The sequence below is a fragment of the Haliotis rufescens genome, unplaced genomic scaffold, assembly GCF_023055435.1.
Source record: "Haliotis rufescens isolate VD_foot unplaced genomic scaffold, xgHalRufe1.0.p SCAF_27, whole genome shotgun sequence".
NCBI lineage: Eukaryota > Metazoa > Mollusca > Gastropoda > Lepetellida > Haliotidae > Haliotis > Haliotis rufescens.
In genome coordinates, this window is record NW_025963968.1 from 1,616,929 (window position 1) to 1,640,167 (window position 23,239).

At 43.7% G+C, this 23,239-nt stretch overlaps 1 protein-coding gene across 1 annotated transcript in view; it reads left to right on the plus strand.

The window, feature by feature from the left end:
* The window catches only part of LOC124113430 (beta-hexosaminidase subunit beta-like), a 53,080-nt gene that overhangs the window by 18,099 nt on the left and 11,742 nt on the right, over nucleotides 1-23,239 (plus strand). Inside the window, exons 6-12 of the mRNA XM_046473778.2 lie at nucleotides 10,759-10,966; nucleotides 11,904-12,059; nucleotides 13,376-13,469; nucleotides 14,315-14,480; nucleotides 15,166-15,256; nucleotides 19,443-19,547; nucleotides 21,318-21,438. Coding sequence (XP_046329734.2) covers nucleotides 10,759-10,966; nucleotides 11,904-12,059; nucleotides 13,376-13,469; nucleotides 14,315-14,480; nucleotides 15,166-15,256; nucleotides 19,443-19,547; nucleotides 21,318-21,438 — 941 coding nt within the window. The remainder of the gene's footprint in view (nucleotides 1-10,758; nucleotides 10,967-11,903; nucleotides 12,060-13,375; nucleotides 13,470-14,314; nucleotides 14,481-15,165; nucleotides 15,257-19,442; nucleotides 19,548-21,317; nucleotides 21,439-23,239) is intronic.

Consider the following 23,239-nt stretch of genomic DNA (forward strand, 5'->3'; position numbering starts at 1 on the left):
TTTTAATCAAGGTGCTAACTTGATTTGATGCATTTCACGATGTAAGACCCGTTTTATCACAATATAGATCTTGATTATCGATCAGATCGTCCTGACTGGACGCCGCCATTTTGTTTGAAGCAAATGCAAGTGATACAAGAAGTTGAATTTGATTGGTCCATGGGGGAGGCTTAGAAGGGGCATAACTCATAAAAGCCACTGGTGGCGCTACGATCAAGCCCAGGGATTTGGCAAGGGTGGAAACTGGACTTTTAAAGTCTGGTTACTCACTTGCCTCGGGAATATGTGGCTAATATGTTCAATGATTCACATTCTGTGATTAGCAGCGTATGGAACAGGTATCAACAAACCCAAAATGCTGACGATCAACCCCGTTCAGCGCGTCCTAGGTCATCGACAAGAGTACAACTTAACTTGGACAACTCACTCCGACAAACTCGTCACTTAACTTGGGACAAGACACTCAAACACACCCATCGCTTAATTTGGGACATCTCACCCAAACACCTGTTGCTTAACTTGGGACAGCTTGCGCAAACACATCCGTCTCTGGACGTGGGACATCTCGCTCAGACTAAGCCGTCGCTTAACTTAGGACAGCTTGCTCAAACACATAAGTCAGGTAACTTGGGACAGCTTGCTCAATCATACCTGTCCGGTAAGATGGGACAGCTTGTTCAAACACACCTGTCAGGTAAGATGGGACAGCTTGCTCAAACACACCTGTCAGGTAACTTGGGACAGCATGCTCAAACACACCTGTCAGGTAAGATGGGACAGCTTGCTCAAACACACCTGTCAGGTAAGATGGGACAGCTTGCTCAAACACACCTGTCAGGTAACTTGGAACAGCTTGCTCAAACACACCTGTCAGGTAAGATGGGACAGCTTGCTCAAACACACCTGTCAGGTAAGATGGGACAGCATGCTCAAACACACCTGTCAGGTAAGATGGGACAGCTTGCTCAAACACACCTGTCAGATAACTTGGAACAGCTTGCTCAAACACACCTGTCAGGTAACTTGGGACAGCTTGCTCAAACACACCTGTCAGATAACTTGGGACTGCTTGCTCAAACACACCTCTCAGATAACTTGGGACAGCTTGCTCAAACACACCTGACAGGTAACTTGGGACAGCCTGCTCAAAAACATCCATTGCATACAACTTGCAAGTTTTTTGTGAATCTCATGTTTTCCTGCTCTGTATCTGACAGACTCCGTTGGACAGCTCAACATATTTAGTTGAGATATTATCATACTCAGTCAGGAGTTTGCTTTGATAAAAGGTGGAAAGAACTTCCAATATCGGGAAGAAAATACCATTTTATGATAGAAAGTGGTTAATTATTCCCACTTTCGATAAGTGTGTACAAAAGCTGTACTTTGGGGGATTTATTTATTGATTTAAAGAACATTTTGTTTTCAATTTTTGCCTGTTGATATTGATGCTCTGATCGAAGGCCACCTGGGGGGATACACTGTTATACAAGTTATACGCATGACACATCATGGTTCAATAGCTAAGTAATCTTCACTAAGGACTTTATTGATCATATTCATGGTTCAGAGAGCACTTTTCAAAAGGAATTGTACAGGAGGCAGTTTGTACTGAAGCATGTCTCTTTACAAGATGAGCCTGCAAAAATAACCTTGATAAATACAAGATGCAATTTTTATGTACTGAAAGACACAGTGTGGCAATTAGGGTGACACACTCATACTCCAGCCAAATAGCCACTCATACTCGGGCCGTATAGCCACTCATACTCGGGCCGTATAGCCACTCATACTCGGGCCGTATAGCCACTCATACTCGGGCCGTATAGCCGCTCATACTCCGACCAAATAGCCACTCATACTCCGGCCAAAAAGCCACTCATACTCCAGCCAAATAGCCACTCATACTCCAGCCGAATAGCAAATCATACTCCGGCAAAATAGCAAATCATACTCCGGCTGAATAGCCACTCATACTCCAGCCAAAAAGCCACTCATACTCCAGCAAATAGCCACTCATACTTTGGCCGAATAGCCGCTCATACTCTGGCCGAATAGCCACTCGTACTCTGGCCGAATAGCAAATCATACACCGGCCGAATAGCCACTCATACTCCGGCAAATAGCCACTCATACTCTGGCCGAATAGCCACTCATACTCCAGCAAATAGCCACTCATACTCCAGCCAAAAAGCCACTCATACTCCAGCAAATAGCCACTCATACTCCAGCCAAAAAGCCACTCATACTCCAGCAAATAGCCACTCATACTCCAGCCAAATAGCCGCTCATACTCCGGCAAATAGCCACTCATACTCTGGCCGAATAGCCACTCATACTCCAGCAAATAGCCACTCATACTCCAGCAAATAGACGCTCATACTCCGGCAAATAGCCACTCATACTCCGGCAAATAGCCACTCATACTCTGGCCGAATAGCCACTCATACTCCAGCCAAAAAGCCGCTCATACTCCGGCAAATAGCCACTCATACTCTGGCCGAATAGCCACTCATACTCCAGCCAAAAAGCCGCTCATACTCCAGCAAATAGACGCTCATACTCCAGCAAATAGCCACTCATACTCCGGCAAATAGCCACTCATACTCTGGCCGAATAGCCACTCATACTCCAGCAAATAGCCACTCATACTCCAGCCAAAAAGCCACTCATACTCCAGCAAATAGCCACTCATACTCCAGCCAAATAGCCGCTCATACTCCGGCAAATAGCCACTCATACTCTGGCCGAATAGCCACTCATACTCCAGCAAATAGCCACTCATACTCCAGCAAATAGCCACTCATACTCTGGCCGAATGGCCACTCATACTCTGGCCAAAAAGCCGCTCATACTCCAGCAAATAGCCACTCATACTCTGGCCGAATAGCCACTCGTACTCTGGCCGAATAGCAAATCATACTCTGGCCGAATAGCCACTCATACTCCGGCTGAAAAGCCACTCATACTCCAGCCAAATAGCCACTCATACTCCGGCTGAAAAGCCACTCATACTCCAGCCAAATAGCCACTCATACTCCGGCCGAATAGCAAATCATTCTCCGGCCAAATAGCAAATCATACTCCGGCCGAATAACAAATCATACTCCGGCCAAATAGCAAATCATACTCTGGCCGAATAGCAAATCATACTCTGGCCGAATAGCAAATCATACTCCGACCAAATAGCAAATCATACTCCGGCCGAATAACAAATCATACTCCGGCCAAATAGCAAATCATACTCCGGCCAAATAGCCACTCATACTCTGGCCGAATAGCAAATCATTCTCCGGCCAAATAGCAAATCATACTCCGGCCGAATAACAAATCATACTCCGGCCAAATAGCCACTCATACTCTGGCCGAATAGCCGCTCATTCTCCAGCAAATAGCCACTCATACTCCAGCAAATAGCCACTCATACTCCAGCAAATAGCCACTCATACTCCAGCAAATAGCCACTCATTCTCCAGCAAATAGCCGCTCATACTCCAGCAAATAGCCACTCATACTCCAGCAAATAGACGCTCATACTCCAGCAAATGGCCCCTCATACTCCAGCAAATAGCCACTCATACTCCAGCAAATAGCCACTCATACTCCAGCAAATAGCCACTCATATTCCAGCAAATAGCCACTCATTCTCCAGCAAATAGCCGCTCATACTCCAGCAAATAGCCACTCATACTCCAGCAAATAGCCACTCATATTCCAGCAAATAGCCACTCATTCTCCAGCAAATAGCCGCTCATACTCCAGCAAAACGCCACTCATACTCCAGCAAATAGACACTCATACTCCAGCAAATAGACACTCATACTCCAGCCGAATAGACACTCATACTCTGGCCGAATAGACACTCATACTCCAGCAAATAAACACTCATACTCCAGCCAAATAGACACTCATACTCCAGCAAATAGCCACTCATACTCTGGCCGAATAGCCACTCATACTCCAGCAAATAGCCACTCGTACTCTGGCCGAATAGCCACTCATACTCCAGCCAAATAGCCACTCATACTCCAGGAAATAGCCACTCGTACTCTGGCCGAATAGCCACTCATACTCCAGCAAATAGCCACTCATACTCCAGCAAATAGCCACTCGTACTCTGGCCGAATAGCCACTCATACTCCAGCCAAATAGCCACTCATACTCCAGCAAATAGCCACTCATACTCCAGCAAATAGCCACTCGTACTCTGGCCGAATAGCCACTCATACTCCAGCCAAATAGCCACTCATATTCCAGCAAATAGCCACTCATACTCTGGCCGAATAGCCACTCATACTCCAGCAAATAGCCACTCATACTCCAGCAAATAGCCACTCATACTCTGGCCGAATAGCCACTCATACTCTGGCCAAAAAGCCGCTCATACTCCAGCAAATAGCCACTCATACTCCAGCAAATAGCCACTCATACTCTGGCCGAATAGCCACTCGTACTCTGGCCGAATAGCAAATCATACTCTGGCCGAATAGCCACTCATACTCCGGCTGAAAAGCCACTCATACTCCAGCCAAATAGCCACTCATACTCCGGCTGAAAAGCCACTCATACTCCAGCCAAATAGCCACTCATACTCCGGCTGAAAAGCCACTCATACTCCAGCCAAATAGCCACTCATACTCCGGCCGAATAGCAAATCATTCTCCGGCCAAATAGCAAATCATACTCCGGCCGAATAACAAATCATACTCCGGCCAAATAGCAAATCATACTCTGGCCGAATAGCCACTCATACTCTGGCCGAATAGCAAATCATACTCCGACCAAATAGCAAATCATACTCCGGCCAAATAACAAATCATACTCCGGCCAAATAGCAAATCATACTCCGGCCAAATAGCCTCTCATACTCTGGCCGAATAGCAAATCATTCTCCGGCCAAATAGCAAATCATACTCCGGCCGAATAACAAATCATACTCCGGCCAAATAGCTACTCATACTCTGGCCGAATAGCCGCTCATTCTCCAGCAAATAGCCACTCATACTCTGGCAAATAGCCACTCATACTCCAGCAAATAGCCACTCATACTCCAGCAAATAGACACTCATTCTCCAGCAAATAGACACTCATACTCCAGCAAATAGACACTCATACTCCAGCAAATAGCCACTCATATTCCAGCAAATAGACACTCATACTCCAGCAAATAGCCGCTCATACTCCAGCAAATAGACACTCATTCTCCAGCAAATAGACACTTATACTCCAGCAAATAGACACTCATACTCCAGCAAATAGCCACTCATATTCCAGCAAATAGACACTCATACTCCAGCAAATAGACACTCATACTCCAGCAAATAGACACTCATACTCCAGCAAATAGACACTCATACTCCAGCAAATAGACACTCATACTCTGGCCGAATAGCCTCTCATACTCCAGCAAATAGCCACTCATACTCCAGCAAATAGCCACTCATACTCCAGCAAATAGCCGCTCATACTCCAGCAAATAGCCACTCATACTCCAGCAAATAGCCACTCATACTCCAGCAAATAGACACTCATACTCCAGCAAATAGCCGCTCATACTCCAGCAAATAGCCACTCATACTCCAGCAAATAGCCACTCATACTCCAGCAAATAGCCACTCATACTCCAGCAAATAGACACTCATACTCCAGCAAATAGACACTCATACTCCAGCAAATAGCCACTCATACTCCAGCAAATAGCCACTCATACTCCAGCAAATAGCCACTCATACTCCAGCAAATAGCCACTCATACTCCAGCAAATAGACACTCATACTCCAGCAAATAGACACTCGTACTCCAGCAAATAGCCACTCATTCTCCAGCAAATAGCCACTCATATTCCAGCAAATAGCCACTCATACTCCAGCAAATAGACACTCATACTCCAGCAAATAGCCACTCATTCTCCAGCAAATAGACACTCATACTCCAGCAAATAGCCACTCATACTCCAGCAAATAGCCACTCATTCTCCAGCAAATAGCCACTCATACTCCAGCAAATAGCCACTCATTCTCCAGCAAATAGACACTCATACTCCAGCAAATAGACACTCATACTCTGGCCGAATAGCCTCTCATACTCCAGCAAATAGCCACTCATACTCCAGCAAATAGACACTCATACTCCAGCAAATAGCCACTCGTACTCCAGCAAATAGACACTCGTACTCCAGCAAATAGCCACTCGTACTCCAGCAAATAGACACTCATACTCTGGCCGAATAGCCTCTCATACTCCAGCAAATAGACACTCATACTCCAGCAAATAGCCACTCGTACTCCAGCAAATAGACACTCATACTCCAGCAAATAGCCACTCGTACTCCAGCAAATAGACACTCATACTCTGGCCGAATAGCCTCTCATACTCCAGCAAATAGCCACTCATACTCCAGCAAATAGACACTCATACTCCAGCAAATAGCCACTCGTACTCCAGCAAATAGACACTCATACTCTGGCCGAATAGCCTCTCATACTCCAGCAAATAGCCACTCATACTCCAGCAAATAGACACTCATACTCCAGCAAATAGACACTCATACTCTGGCCGAATAGCCGCTCATACTCCAGCAAATAGACACTCATACTCCAGCAAATAGACACTCATACTCCAGCAAATAGACACTCATACTCCAGCAAATAGCCACTCGTACTCCAGCAAATAGCCACTCATACTCCAGCAAATAGACACTCATACTCCAGCAAATAGCCACTCATACTCCAGCAAATAGCCACTCATACTCCAGCAAATAGACACTCATACTCCAGCAAATAGACACTCATACTCCAGCAAATAGCCACTCATACTCCAGCAAATAGCCACTCATACTCCAGCAAATAGACACTCATACTCCAGCAAATAGCCACTCGTACTCCAGCCAAATAGCCACTCATACTCCAGCAAATAGCCACTCATACTCCAGCAAATAGACACTCATACTCCAGCAAATAGCCACTCATACTCCAGCAAATAGACACTCATACTCCAGCAAATAGCCACTCATACTCCAGCAAATAGCCGCTCATACTCCAGCAAATAGACACTCATACTCCAGCAAATAGACACTCATACTCCAGCAAATAGACACTCATACTCCAGCAAATAGACACTCATACTCCAGCAAATAGCCACTCATACTCCAGCAAATAGCCACTCATACTCCAGCAAATAGCCACTCATACTCCAGCAAATAGCCACTCATACTCCAGCAAATAGCCGCTCATACTCCAGCAAATAGCCACTCATACTCCAGCAAATAGCCACTCATACTCCAGCAAATAGCCACTCATACTCCAGCAAATAGACACTCATTCTCCAGCAAATAGCCGCTCATTCTCCAGCAAATAGCCACTCATACTCCAGCAAATAGCCGCTCATACTCCAGCAAATAGCCACTCATACTCCAGCAAATAGACACTCATACTCCAGCAAATAGACACTCATACTCCAGCAAATAGCCACTCATACTCCAGCAAATAGACACTCATACTCCAGCAAATAGCCGCTCATACTCCAGCAAATAGCCACTCATACTCCAGCAAATAGACACTCATTCTCCAGCAAATAGCCGCTCATTCTCCAGCAAATAGCCACTCATACTCCAGCAAATAGCCGCTCATACTCCAGCAAATAGCCACTCATACTCCAGCAAATAGACACTCATACTCCAGCAAATAGACACTCATACTCCAGCAAATAGACACTCATACTCCAGCAAATAGCCGCTCATACTCCAGCAAATAGCCGCTCATACTCCAGCAAATAGCCACTCATACTCCAGCAAATAGCCACTCATACTCCAGCAAATAGCCACTCATACTCCAGCAAATAGCCACTCATACTCCAGCCAAATAGCCGCTCATACTCCAGCAAATAGCCACTCATACTCCAGCAAATAGCCACTCATACTCCAGCCAATAGACACTCATACTCCAGCAAATAGCCGCTCATACTCCAGCAAATAGCCACTCATACTCCAGCAAATAGCCACTCATACTCCAGCAAATAGCCGCTCATACTCCAGCAAATAGCCACTCATACTCCAGCAAATAGCCACTCATACTCCAGCAAATAGCCGCTCATACTCTGGCAAATAGCCACTCATACTCCAGCAAATAGCCACTCATACTCCAGCAAATAGCCACTCATACTCCAGGAAATAGCCACTCATACTCTGGCCAAATAGTCACTCATACTCCAGCCAAATAGACACTCATACTCCAGCAAATAGCCACTCATACTCCAGCAAATAGACACTCATACTCCAGCAAATAGCCGCTCATACTCCAGCAAATAGCCACTCATACTCCAGCAAATAGCCACTCATACTCCAGGAAATAGCCACTCATACTCTGGCCAAATAGTCACTCATACTCCAGCCAAATAGACACTCATACTCCAGCAAATAGACACTCATACTCCAGCCAAATAGCCACTCATACTCCAGCAAATAGACACTCATACTCCAGCCAATAGACACTCATTCTCCAGCAAATAGACACTCATACTCCAGCAAATAGCCACTCGTACTCCAGCAAATAGACACTCATACTCCAGCCAATAGACACTCATTCTCCAGCAAATAGACACTCATACTCCAGCAAATAGCCACTCGTACTCCAGCAAATAGACACTCGTACTCCAGCAAATAGCCACTCATACTCCAGCAAATAGACACTCATACTCCAGCAAATAGACACTCATACTCCAGCCAAATAGCCACTCATACTCCAGCCAAATAGACACTCATACTCCAGCAAATAGCCACTCATACTCCAGCAAATAGACACTCATACTCCAGCAAATAGCCGCTCATACTCCAGCAAATAGCCACTCATACTCCAGCAAATAGCCACTCATACTCCAGGAAATAGCCACTCATACTCTGGCCAAATAGTCACTCATACTCCAGCCAAATAGACACTCATACTCCAGCAAATAGCCACTCATACTCCAGCAAATAGACACTCATACTCCAGCCAAATAGCCACTCATACTCCAGCAAATAGACACTCATACTCCAGCCAATAGACACTCATTCTCCAGCAAATAGACACTCATACTCCAGCAAATAGCCACTCGTACTCCAGCAAATAGACACTCGTACTCCAGCAAATAGCCACTCATACTCCAGCAAATAGACACTCATACTCCAGCAAATAGACACTCATACTCCAGCCAAATAGCCACTCATACTCCAGCAAATAGACACTCATACTCCAGCAAATAGCCACTCATACTCAAGCAAATAGCCACTCATACTCCAGCAAATAGACACTCATACTCCAGCAAATAGCCACTCATACTCCAGCAAATAGACACTCATACTCCAGCAAATAGCCACTCATACTCCAGCAAATAGCCACTCATACTCCAGCAAATAGACACTCATACTCCAGCAAATAGACACTCATACTCTGGCCGAATAGCCACTCATACTCCAGCAAATAGCCGCTCATACTCCAGCAAATAGACACTCATACTCCAGCAAATAGACACTCATACTCCAGCAAATAGACACTCATACTCCAGCCAATAGACACTCATTCTCCAGCAAATAGACACTCATACTCCAGCAAATAGCCACTCGTACTCCAGCAAATAGACACTCGTACTCCAGCAAATAGCCACTCATACTCCAGCAAATAGACACTCATACTCCAGCAAATAGACACTCATACTCCAGCCAAATAGCCACTCATACTCCAGCAAATAGACACTCATACTCCAGCAAATAGACACTCATACTCAAGCAAATAGCCACTCATACTCCAGCAAATAGCCACTCATACTCCAGCAAATAGCCACTCATACTCCAGCAAATAGACACTCATACTCCAGCAAATAGCCACTCATACTCCAGCAAATAGCCACTCATACTCCAGCAAATAGACACTCATACTCCAGCAAATAGACACTCATACTCTGGCCAAATAGTCACTCATACGATGTAAACCAAATCATACAGTGCCCGGATGAACACTGCCCGTTTCCTGCTCGCCATAAAAGGAGCCCGGCTATCCTCCAGTGACCATACCAAACCTGCACACTGCAAACTTGTCCGATTCCCTCACGGTCTGGCAGGTGCCTGGGGGGTCACTGGTGGGCTGCCGGAAGATGTGTCACAGATCCATCGCCGCAAGAAAATAACTCTGAGTTATTTTTTTCTGATATGTCCACTGGGATCTTCATGATTTCAAAAACATGGCCAATGCTCCAAGATGATCGTCCGGCGCCCCGGCGGCTTTCTCTCAATTTTGCCGATTTACAGCCTTTTGGTGCATCATGAACTAATCTTTCCTGGTATCAGTGGATCTGTGACTCAGGCATTAGCGCTAAGATTGCTTTGTGGAATGGGGTCCAGGGTCCCAAAGACAGGCAACCCCAGGCTATTCCTACTTTTAAAAAATAGTAAACTTTTTTATATTTGCACTGTGATTCATGTGAGCTGCATGTTAGTTTGTTAAAGGAATCTTGTAAGCTAGTGTGTGGGTTTTGTTGTAAAGGGTCTGTTCCAGGGTGGACTAGAATACCAAGCACCTTCCCTCATATACAGTGCCAAAAGTGAAGGCTGAAAAACAAAATGGATGCCAGTTTGTAATCTCGACTGGGTATTTTGGAAATCAAGTTATTACCTCCCTACCAAAGATGAGAAACAAGGTTATGTGTATTTTTCAAATAACCAAACAAAATGGTTTGGGGATCCTTTTTAGTCCAAGAAACCTGGGGTCAACTTCTTGTTTTACACAGGTCACACGTACGCCTGGGGGCACGGTCGTCCAGAGCTGATCACCAAGTGCTACAATAAAAATTATCCAACATATGGAATGGTAGGCCCCATCGACCCCAGCAAGGATTCCACGTATGCTTTCCTTAAGGAATTGTTCAGGGAAGTCCTTGACCTATTTCCGGACCAGTTCATTCATGCTGGTGGGGATGAGGTTCCAGCGGACTGTTGGTAAGTAGCGTTTTTTTGTGAATGTTGTTTAAATGAATAAATATTGTTGTATTAAACCATTCACTTAGATTATGTTAGATTATTACCGGCTCGGGGTAGAGAGGCTCGCAATCAGGGTGCATATTACCAAATACCCCTTGAGACCAGTCGACAGCTGATAATGTACTTAACCCCATGGGCACAGGTTTCTGTTATAACTTGTGATCAATTCAGGTGGAATTTGTCTCAAGAGTCGGCTAGTAAAGCTATGTAACTCTAGATTGTAGAGACTAGATTGTAGAGAGGGCTATGATATGGTTCGGGTGAGTGAGTGAGTTGGGTTTTACGCCCCTTTTAGCAATATTCCAGCAATATCACGGCGGGGGACACCAGAAATGGGCTTCACACATTGTACCCATGTTGGGATTCGAACCTGGGTCTTCGGCGTGACGAGCGAACGCTTTAACCACCAGGCTACCAGACCGCCCCTGGTGAGGGTGAGACTATTGCTGGGATGAGTCCAAATTGACTACCTGGGTACCCATCCCCCTAATACCCGACCCCACCCAAGTACCTGCTGTAGGTCTCAAGAGGTAGGTACAAACTGTCCGAGTGGGACAAATTTGACCGTAGACCTGGCAAAATTTGTTTCGATACAGGTATAACACGATCTGGTGTATACACTGAAGTTGACTGAAGTTTTATTTTTATTCAAACATAAAAAAAAGTCAGAAGGAATGGGTGCAGTAGTCAGAAACATTAGTGACTTGTAGTTTAAACATAGAGTTCTTGATAATTTTTGTCATTAAACAATATATCACGTGACTAACCATGGGTGCAGGTAGTCCTGTGGGTACCCGGGTCCTACTCAGTACCCACCTGACCCGGGTACCCGAGTTACCCTTCCCAGCCCTAGGAGAGATCCTACAATTATTTCCCTTAATCTTGATCGGAACAGGAGGGCGAACGACGAGGTGATGAAGAATGGGGAGAGACTGGTCAAGGCCCAGAGTGGCCTGCTACAAAACCTGGAGACAAAGATTAAGAAGACTGTAAACAGACAGCCAGGTCTACCACTTGACACGGTGACATTGTGGGAGTATTTCCAGAATAGGCAAGTAGGATAGTCTCCCTTGTTAATCTAGTCACCTAACTACTTGGTTATCTCCCTTGACTGTCTGATACTATGGATGTCTCACTTGATATAATAGCTCCTCGACGTAAACAAATATACAGTAAACTACGGTTATAACAAACTCAAAGGGACCACTAATTTTAGTTTGTAATAACCGTAGTTCTTTATAAGCATATATACAGCATATATGCAACAAATGGCTGGGATTAAAAAATAAGTTCGCTATATTGGTCAGTTCATTATAAGCGTGTTCGTTATGAATGTAGTTTACTGTTTACATATTTATTTTATAGACGGGAAATTTGAGAGACTGACTGTGAAATGTGCAGTGGTTAATATTCCAGCTTTCTTTTGAGAGCAGGCTTTAAATAATTGAACCTGTACTTGACACAGCAATGACTGAATGCATGAGCAAAGATCCACACCATTGGGGCCTGGAGACATCCGATCCACAGAGTTGCATGGTTGGTCGTAGGGCACGCCAGATACCCGAGATAATGGATTCAAATCCCGGTTCTCCCCGATTATGTTTCTAGGTTTGTCAACATACCCGTGCTCGTGGGTTTCACCCAAGTGGTAAATGTCTGATCAGGCTTTCCTCCCACATTAAGCTGACACGCCACGATATAACTGGAATACTGTTGAAAACAGTGTAACAGTTCGCTTGCTCACTCACTCACTCACTCACTCACTCACTCACTCACGATCTCGCTCACTCACTCACTCACTCACTCACTCACTCACTCACTCACCCACCCACCCACTCACTCACTCACTCACTCACCCACCCACTCACTCACTCACCCACCCACCCACCCACCCACTCACTCACTCACTCACCCACCCACCCACCCACCCACTCACTCACTCACTCACTCACTCACTCACTCACTCACTCACTCACTCACTCACTCACTCACTCACTCACCCACCCACCCACCCACCCACCCACCCACTCACTCACTCACCCACCCACCCACTCACTCACTCACTCACTCACTCACTCACTCACTCACTCACCCACCCACCCACCCACCCACCCACTCACTCACTCACTCACTCACTCACCCACCCACCCACTCACTCACTCACTCACTCACTCACTCACTCACTCACTCACTCACTCACTCACCCACTCACTCACTCACTCACTCACCCACCCACCCACCCACCCACCCACTCACTCACTCACTCACTCACCCACTCACTCACCCACTCACTCACTCACTCTGCATGTCTCGGACCAGGAGGACTGACTGGGCCACCATGTTCACCATAGGTACTTCCATCCACAGATTCATGAAGGACGTTCATGCAGTCAGCAAGTCTCGCGTCCAGGGGGTCAAGTTCATTCTTTGGCAAGAAGCCTCTACAAAAACAAACATCAAGGTAAAGGGTGAAACGATCCATGGCGTCAATACACAATCAACCAATCACGGGACTAGGATGCTTGGAACCTACTCTAACCCAAAAACCCAACGGGGGAAGTCGGGCACAGTATATGCTAACACCTTTATATAAAGTTTATCTAACAACTCACGTAATAGGTTCATTTGTACATGTCTTTCTGTTACCATCAACATGAAATATTATGTTTCATGACGTATTTAATATCTGAGTGAAGTAACATGGAGGAAACACTTTGTTAGTGCCGGACTTCTCCCTGTCTTTCTCACTGACGCTATGGTTTTCAGACTAGATCAGGGAGTTAAGTTAATTAACATTTTTATGTCCCATCGGCAATATTTCAGCCATATCGTGAAAATCAGTAGAGAATAGGTCTTCAGCAACCCATGCTTGCTGTAAAAGGCATCTCTGCTGTCTTAAGAGGCAACTAACTGGATCCGGTGGTCAGGCTTGCTGACTTGGTTGATGCATGTCATCGTATTCCAATTGTGTACATCGATGCTCATGATGTCAATCACTGGATTGTATGGTCCAGACTTGATTATTTAGAGACCGCCATCAAAAAGCTGGAATGTTGCTGAGTGCAGCATTAAACAACAAACAATCAGACCAGATCAGTAAGAAAATACATAACAAACAAGTTGGCTGTTTGGTAAAATAACATGTTTATATCATCTCGTGGCCTGAGAAATTTGACATTTTCACTCATATGTTCCACTCGGGTTGGTTTGGTCCATTCCAACCACTCCAAACATCTCTTGATCCTGGTGACTGCAGCGTAACACACTCACTCACTCATCCTTACAAGGATCATCCTATGTGTTCAGATGGTGAACGACACAATCGCCGAGATATGGATGGGGGACGCCATGTTGATGCGCGAGGCGATACAGAAGGGATACCGAGTGTTGTACTCTGCGTGTTGGTACCTCGATATGATCCAGTTTGGGCCGGACTGGCCCAAGTACTACACCTGTGATCCGGCATTCCCAGGTGAGTGGGCAGAGTTCCTGCTGGCTTTTGAAACTGTCAGTCCTTGTGTCCTCCATCATCATGTTCAGTGCAAAGATGTCATCTCTGAAGTAACTGAGCTAGGTCTATACGTCATTCACACAAACTTCAGTCACAATTTTCTCTTCTTTTTTTATGTTTCGAGACGAAATGGATGTTTAACCTAGAAATAGACAAGGGGAGACCCTGATGGTAACAGACAAGCTGACTTTGTTCAAAAAATGTACTTATATGAATATCACCATTGAATTATAAGGTACTATAGTTGCCGGTCCACAAGGACTGGCAGTGACATGAATTAAGGTCCAAGCCTAATTTTACCAGTGAAAAACTGGTAATTACCGGTAAACGGGAATGCCTGTGAGTGAGTGAGTGGATTAGTGAGCTTCGGGTGGGTGAGTGAGATATTGAGTGAGCTTTGGGTGGGTGGGTGAGTGAGTGAGTGAGCTTTGGGTGGGTTGGTTGGTGGGTTTGAGTGAGTGAGTGAGTTTGGGTGTAGTAGTGAGTGAGTGAGGCCATTGAATCATGATTTCATGTCATAAACCAAGACAGGTTACGTGGCTCAAATGCAGATGGCCCAGCATACAACAACATTCTGTCACCACCATCAGAAGTGTATTATTCATGCATGTGTTGTTGAGACAACCCCCACTATCTACCCTCGCAGGTCAGGGCGTGGACGAGACGCGAGTGTTGGGGGGAGAGGCTTGTCTATGGGCGGAGTACGTCGACAACGAGAATCTCATGACCAGACTCTGGTAAGGACTCTATGTGAAATACCTTCCCACGCTTGTATATGTACAGTCAGTGTCTATAATCAGGCATTATATTTATTGACTAAAAATGTCAGTCAATATGTTTATTGACAGATTCACTCGGGGAATGAACTTATTGCCTGAAAAATGAGACTAGATCCTAGACTGACTGAAATGAATTAGACTCCTTAATTCAATCTCCTTTTAATTTGGATCTGCTCTGATCTTATCAAAGTATCATATCTAAGTATGCAGTTTACACAATATATTGGAAACAATCTGATATTGACAAATGTCAATACACCACTAATTACCTCTGTTTAAATAAATGAAAACTAAAACAGATTAGATACCAAATAGTTAGTCAAATACTAGGTAGCAGTGACCTGAAACTATCTCCTGATTAGAAGCCTCATTAGTACAGTAGGTACGTGTGAAAACAGTAGGTGACACTGACCTTTAATATAAAGTGGAATTAAAAAAAAGTAATACTATCCAGATAACTTTTTGAGCAATTGAGCTTTTACTCTAGGGTTTCTTTTTTTATTGGAGTATTACATTTTTCATTGGGTATCCAATATTTTTTTACCCATCTATTCATCACTCTATTCGGTTTTTCCCAAAATTAGTGAACATTTTAAGATTTTAAAAAAAATGAAGTAATGTTTTAGATGTATATAACTGTTGTAAGTATATAGGCTTGACTTAGAAAGTAAATAAGCTCGTAATTGTGTTTCGTGAATTATCTCTTTTGTACACATGCTGAAAAAGCTTCATTGGGTATTTACGCGAACCACGCTGTTTTTATACATTTGAGTTTTTCATTTAATGTATGCGTTTCTGAACACAAGTTAATTGAAAGTAATTGGGTTTTGAATATTTTTTTTGAGGGGGGGGGGGTATTTTACGCAAATACACTGTTTATCTGTAGCTCTGACCATTGCTCGGTCAACTTTTGCCAGGACTTCCAGAGCTCCAGATCAGCTTTTGGTGTTGTGGGTATTTTACCCATGCATTTTAAAATCATTGGGTATCAGTAATTCTATCTGCGTATTCAAATTTCTGTTACCCACTAGTTTTTACACATGTGGGTATTTAAGTTAAATATATAAAAACACTATTCATCTAGTCCCTGCAAACTGGTGTCGTGTGGGTTCGAGAGCTTTATAGGACTCAAAAATACCACAATACTTCCACACGAAAGTGTGATGGCATATGATCAGGATGTAACTGTCATCGTGGAGTTTGGCAAGGTTGACGGAATGCCCTTTTATAATTTCAAAATAAGTTGCTGATTTGCTAATCGAATACGCAGGGTTACTTCACAATAATTTGATGATACGCACAAATTTTATTTTTGTAGCGTATCTGTAATGTTCGTTGCGTATTTGATACACTTGGATTATATTTTACTGCGTATTTCTGCATTTCTGATGCGTATTTCACGCAGATACGCAGCTTATCTGGAGCTCTGGACTTGATTCACGAATAGTTGAATATTTTGATAGGCATTACAATGTACTTAGAAGTTGTCGGATTACAAAGTAGACACAATTTATGGATAACAACTGCTTAAATACTGTAAAGGCGACGTTTTGGTATAGATCCTTAAACCGCTGTCAAGACAGGACTAAAGAAGTTGTTATCCATAAATGGTTTCTACTTTGCAGGAACAGTTGCTGAAAAAGAAAGAGTCTGACAAGAAGTTCTTATTATTGACCAACAAGTATTTTGCATTAACACTTGTAGAACTCAATGAAGCTTTTCCTGCTAAGACTAAGTTCACTTGTCAGTAGTACATCCTTGGCCATTATGAAATTTCTCAGTGTGGTGATATTGAAAAGTTAATTCGTAACGCAATGCCAGTGCTCAAGGACCCATATACTGTACACATATTGACGATAGGTTTGACATCATTCAGACAGGTTTCAACTTGTCATGGTGGTCGTGACAAAATGTGGAAACATTGACTAAATATGGTAATATCACTCGTGAGGTAGTAGAACTGAACAAATCACTGTGCATTGAATGTTGGAATTGACTAAATATGGTAATATCACTCGTGAGGTAGTAGAACTGAACAAATCACTGTGCATTGAATGTTGGAAGAAGCGTAAACAAATAATGATAAGTAATATAAAAAATAAACAGACTCTAGTATTTTGTCATGTTTGAAGAACCAGTCAATTCATGATCTTTTACAAAACATTTATAATTACTTACAGAAGTTACTTTGATCCTCATAAGATCAAAATGGATCCAAAGGGTAATGAGAGGATTAAATTAAGGAGTCTAATTCATTTCAGTCAATCTGTCAAATATCCAGTCTCATTTTTCAGGCAATATGTACATTGCTTGAGTGAATCAGTCAATATACATACATGTATTAACAGAACCCATGAAGGTCGGGGGTGAAATAGGTCTTCAGCAACCCATGCTTGCTGTAAAAGGCGACTATGCTTGTTGTAAGAGGCAACTAACAGGATTGGATGGTCAGGCTCTCTGACTTGGTTGATGCATGTCATCGTATCCCAACTGCATGGATTGATGCACATGACGTCAATCACTGGATCGTCTGGCCCAGACTCGATTATTTACAGACTGCTGTCATGTAGCTGGAATATTTCTGAGTGAGGCATTAAACAACAAAAGAGGAAAAGAGAGATATTCCTCATGGCCTGACTGTTTTTTCTATGCATGTTGTAACTCATTATTAACAGACTGCCATCATATACCGTATATCGCTGTGTATAAGGTGAGGTTTTTTTACCTAAAATGAGGGGGTTAAGAAGGGGGGTCGTCTTTTACACGGAATCGAAGATCTCACATTTTTTTTCCACTGGCGATGTCAACCCGTGTCCGATAGCCAGCCCAGCATTTGACAATAAAACTTCGCATTTCGTCCTAAATAACTGTTTCAATAACTATTTCCATACATAAACATGATTTGTATCTCTTTTCCTTGAATAAAGTTTAATAATTTCTGCAAATAAAGTTGAAATGACCCTCGCCCCGTTGCAGATTGTCAAACCAGCTGACACGGTAGGGGGGGTAGCTGGAATATTGCTGAGTGTGGCGTTGCACAACAACCAAACAAACAAACAAAACATATTGTCAGAAATTTTCAATCAATATACACATTGCCTGATTGTAGACTTTGACTGTAACACAGACAAAGAATTGTGTATTATTGAAGAAACTAACTGTGGGCATATTGGTATGTAAGTATAGAACATCTACTGGGGACATTGATTGAATGGTTGCCAAATAAACCTACCAATTGTGTGTCATCAGCAGTTGAGTACAATGCAAATGTGCATGATTTTCAGACAAAAGTACAATGAGCGCGGAATTGATTTTTCCGGAGAACCTGATGCTTCACTATGTTTGATGAAAGGGTTCACAGAGATGTAGCAATAAGCAGACGATGTGTCTGCTCAGATAAACAAAACATCAATGCCAGGGCTGTGTCAAGTAGCTCAATTGTTTACACAACAGTTACGCCAAGATTACGTACTTGAGAAAAGCGTTGCTTTGATAAATTATGTCATAAGGCAGGTAATCTGTTGCAATACAACAACTTGCTTGTCACGAGCTACGTTAAGTTTGTGCTCACTTCCGATGAATGTTGGTCTGGGACTCGTGCACGAGTACACGAAATCAATAAACACGTTCCCGATGCTGTATTGTGTAATATTAGGCGATTTCTCGTATCCATAGTTGATGCATGTGTCTAACTTCAGATAGGTTAATATTTGGATAGACAAAGGATTTTGAAGGTAATCTTGTTGGACGAGGTGAAATGGAGTTTAAAATTATAGCATTCATATAGCAACGTACATGTACATGTGTGATACTTCTTTAAGTCTAGACTGACAGATTTATTGTGTCAGCCCACTCATATACCATGCCGCAGTTTAACATGGATACCCCACTCCGACACAGTATACTCACTCCAAGCTCACCAGTCCTTGCTTTATCCCCTTAATTCCAAGAACAAGGCAGGGAAACAACAAGTATGATATTTAAAGGTTTTTGTTGTGCGACACGGCAAGGGATCGAATAGCGGATCTTCCGCTTTCTGGAGAGACGATGCCTATAGACGTAGATACAGATAGTTGTATGTCAACCGGCACTGATGACAAACTCACTCACTCACTCACTCACTCACTCACTCACTCACTTGCAGGCCGAGGGCTTCGGCGGCAGCAGAACGTCTGTGGAGTGCCAGAGATGTGAAGAGTGTCGATGAAGCAGCACCACGTCTTCAGGAACAGCGCTGTCGCATGTTAAGGTATGCTGGGTGACTACAAATCTGTGTAAGGCGAGAAATGATGGCTGTCAACAACATTCAACATGCAAGACGACGATACTAGAACTATCACTGGATTGTCTGGTCCAATATATCTGGAAGATTGCTGCGTGTGGTGAACATGTAACTTATCATCCCCCACCCAACAAAGTTGGCGAGGGATATAGAATAACTCAGAAACGTTCAATATTTTTTCATGAAACTTTGCAGGTCTGTCAAGTACATGCTGAACTGGTGCCTTTTGCTATTTAGATATTTTAGGAAATTTTTATTTTTTACATTTCCATGGCAACAAGATGGACTTTGGTTCTGTGAGGGTAGGGTTCCTTTCCGGAGCATAACTCATAAACCATTCAATATTTTTTCATGAAACTTTGCAGGTTTGTCAGATATATGCTGAACTGGTTCCTTTTGCTATTTAGAAATTTTAGAAATTTTTATTTTTTATGTTTCTGTGGCAACAAGATGGACTTTGGTTCTGTGAGGGTAGGGTTCCTTTCCGGAGCATAACTCATAAACCATTCAATATTTTTTCATGAAACTTTGCAGGTTTGTCAGATATATGCTGAACTGGTTCCTTTTGCTATTTAGAAATTTTAGAAATTTTTATTTTTTACGTTTCCGTGGCAACAAGATGGACTTAGGTTCCAAACTCTTCTTTTTTTTACAATTTCCATAACAAGTTCCACCTCGGTTAAAAAAGGTTAGGGTTTCTTTAGATTAAATTATGTCATAAATTCTGCAACAGGGGCAGGGGATATAGCCAAGTTAGTGGCAAACTCTTGTTGTTTGTTGCAACGCTGTTTGTGTGTGTCTGTCTGTCACTGTGTGTGTCTGTATGTGTGTGTGTCTGTCTCTCTGTCGCTGTGTGTGTCTGTCTGGAGCGTGTGTGTGTGTGTGTGTGTGTGTGTGTGTGTGTAAACCACATCAACCATTAATTTGTGGTAATATCAGCACGGCTCATGGATCGATTCTCTCACTCGTTCTAAACGTGTGTTTGTGTACAGGACAAGTTTCATCAGCCTCACCGGTGAGCAGGTACACGTTTCCTCGACAACATACCAACGTCGTCATTAATTGATGTCATTAGCACCATTTATTGTGTTTATTTAACAGAGCGAGATGAATCGTTTTTTTCTACATTTTGCTTGTTTAGGGAGGACTTGCTTACCGGTAAGCTAAGTGAATGTAGTTTTATGCCATACTCAGCTATTCCATGCGGCTGTAAATAGTCGAGTCTTTTAATGGTTGAAATCACTGTTCCATGCCGGAGGGAGTGATGGCAAGTGTTGTGATATTTTAGTACCATCAGAAATTAATCAATGCCCTTGTTCCCGATTAGAGGCGTGCCGATATTACTATTATTAGATTTAATGGTGATTATCACTCCACCTTAATAAAGTCATATCACATTTATGATAATTGTCATATCACCATTCATCGAGTCTTGACCTGGGCTATCATAGTTCAGCATACTGTTTTACTTGTCATTGATATAACTGACATTGAGAATTTCAATCAATCGAAAGTTTAATCAGGCTCAGTGACTTGACGGATTGCGTGTCAATCACTGGATTGTCAGGTCCAGACTGGGTCAAGGTCACAGCCAGGGTGGTCAGAGCTCTGTGTGTGTGTGTGTGTGTGTGTGTGTGTGTGTGTGTGTGTGTGTGTGTCACACCATGGAGTTCTTTGTGAACATTTATTTTATGAGATTTGTTAATTGTTTAGATTTGAAACTTTTCTGGTTTCTAGTCGTGGTCTCAGCGTTGACACCATCAGCGGCCCCGACTACTGCCTCCGTAAAGGACGTGTTGGCGGCCATGAATGGACAGTTCCAGGGGTCTTCACCGTTCGGAGACCGTATGGGAGCGTGGTAAGTTTTATAGAAAACCAGACCTGAGTGAGTGAGTGAGTTGGGTTTTACGCCGCTTTTAATAGTATTCCAGTTATATCGCGGCGCGTCAGCTTAATGTGGGAGGAAAGCCAGAAGTGATGCAGTTAGTTAGTGAGTTGGGTCAACACCTCTTTGAACAGTATTCCAGTTATATCGCGGCGTGTCAGCTTAATGTGGGAGAAAGCCAGAAGTGATGCAGTTAGTTAGTGAGTTGGGTCAACACCTCTTTGAACAGTATTCCAGTTATATCGCGGCGTGTCAGCTTAATGTGGGAGGAAAGCCAGAAGTGATGCAGTTAGTTAGTGAGTTGGGTCAACACCTCTTTGAACAGTATTCCAGTTATATCGCGGCGTGTCAGCTTAATGTGGGAGGAAAGCCCGAAGTGATGCAGTTAGTGAGTAAGTGAGTGAGTTGGGTCAACACCTCTTTGAACAGTATTCCAGTTATATCGCGGCGTGTCAGCTTAATGTGGGAGGAAAGCCCGAAGTGATGCAGTTAGTGAGTGAGTGAGTGAGTTGGGTCAACACCTCTTTGAACAGTATTCCAGTTATATCGCGGCGTGTCAGCTTAATGTGGGAGGAAAGCCAGAAGTGATGCAGTTAGTTAGTGAGTTGGGTCAACACCTCTTTGAACAGTATTCCAGTTATATCGCGGCGTGTCAGCTTAATGTGGGAGGAAAGCCAGAAGTGATGCAGTTAGTGAGTGAGTGAGTGAGTTGGGTCAACACCTCTTTGAACAGTATTCCAGTTATATCGCGGCGTGTCAGCTTAATGTGGGAGGAAAGCCCGAAGTGATGCAGTTAGTGAGTAAGTGAGTGAGTTGGGTCAACACCTCTTTGAACAGTATTCCAGTTATATCGCGGCGTGTCAGCTTAATGTGGGAGGAAAGCCAGAAGTGATGCAGTTAGTGAGTGAGTTGGGTCAACACCTCTTTGAACAGTATTCCAGTTATATCGCGGCGTGTCAGCTTAATGTGGGAGGAAAGCCAGAAGTGATGCAGTTAGTGAGTGAGTGAGTGAGTTGGGTTTTACGCCGCTTTTAACAGTATTCCAGTTATATCGCAGCGTGTCAGCTTAATGTGGGAGGAAAGCCAGAAGTGATGCAGTTAGTTAGTGAGTTGGATCAACACCTCTTTGAACAGTATTCCAGTTATATCGCGGCGTGTCAGCTTAATGTGGGAGGAAAGCCCGAAGTGATGCAGTTAGTGAGTAAGTGAGTGAGTTGGGTCAACACCTCTTTGAACAGTATTCCAGTTATATCGCGGCGTGTCAGCTTAATGTGGGAGGAAAGCCCGAAGTGATGCAGTTAGTGAGTGAGTGAGTGAGTTGGGTCAACACCTCTTTGAACAGTATTCCAGTTATATCGCGGCGTGTCAGCTTAATGTGGGAGGAAAGCCAGAAGTGATGCAGTTAGTGAGTGAGTTGGGTCAACACCTCTTTGAACAGTATTCCAGTTATATCGCGGCGTGTCAGCTTAATGTGGGAGGAAAGCCAGAAGTGATGCAGTTAGTGAGTGAGTGAGTGAGTTGGGTTTTACGCCGCTTTTAACAGTATTCCAGTTATATCGCAGCGTGTCAGCTTAATGTGGGAGGAAAGCCAGAAGTGATGCAGTTAGTTAGTGAGTTGGATCAACACCTCTTTGAACAGTATTCCAGTTATATCGCGGCGTGTCAGCTTAATGTGGGAGGAAAGCCCGAAGTGATGCAGTTAGTGAGTAAGTGAGTGAGTTGGGTCAACACCTCTTTGAACAGTATTCCAGTTATATCGCGGCGTGTCAGCTTA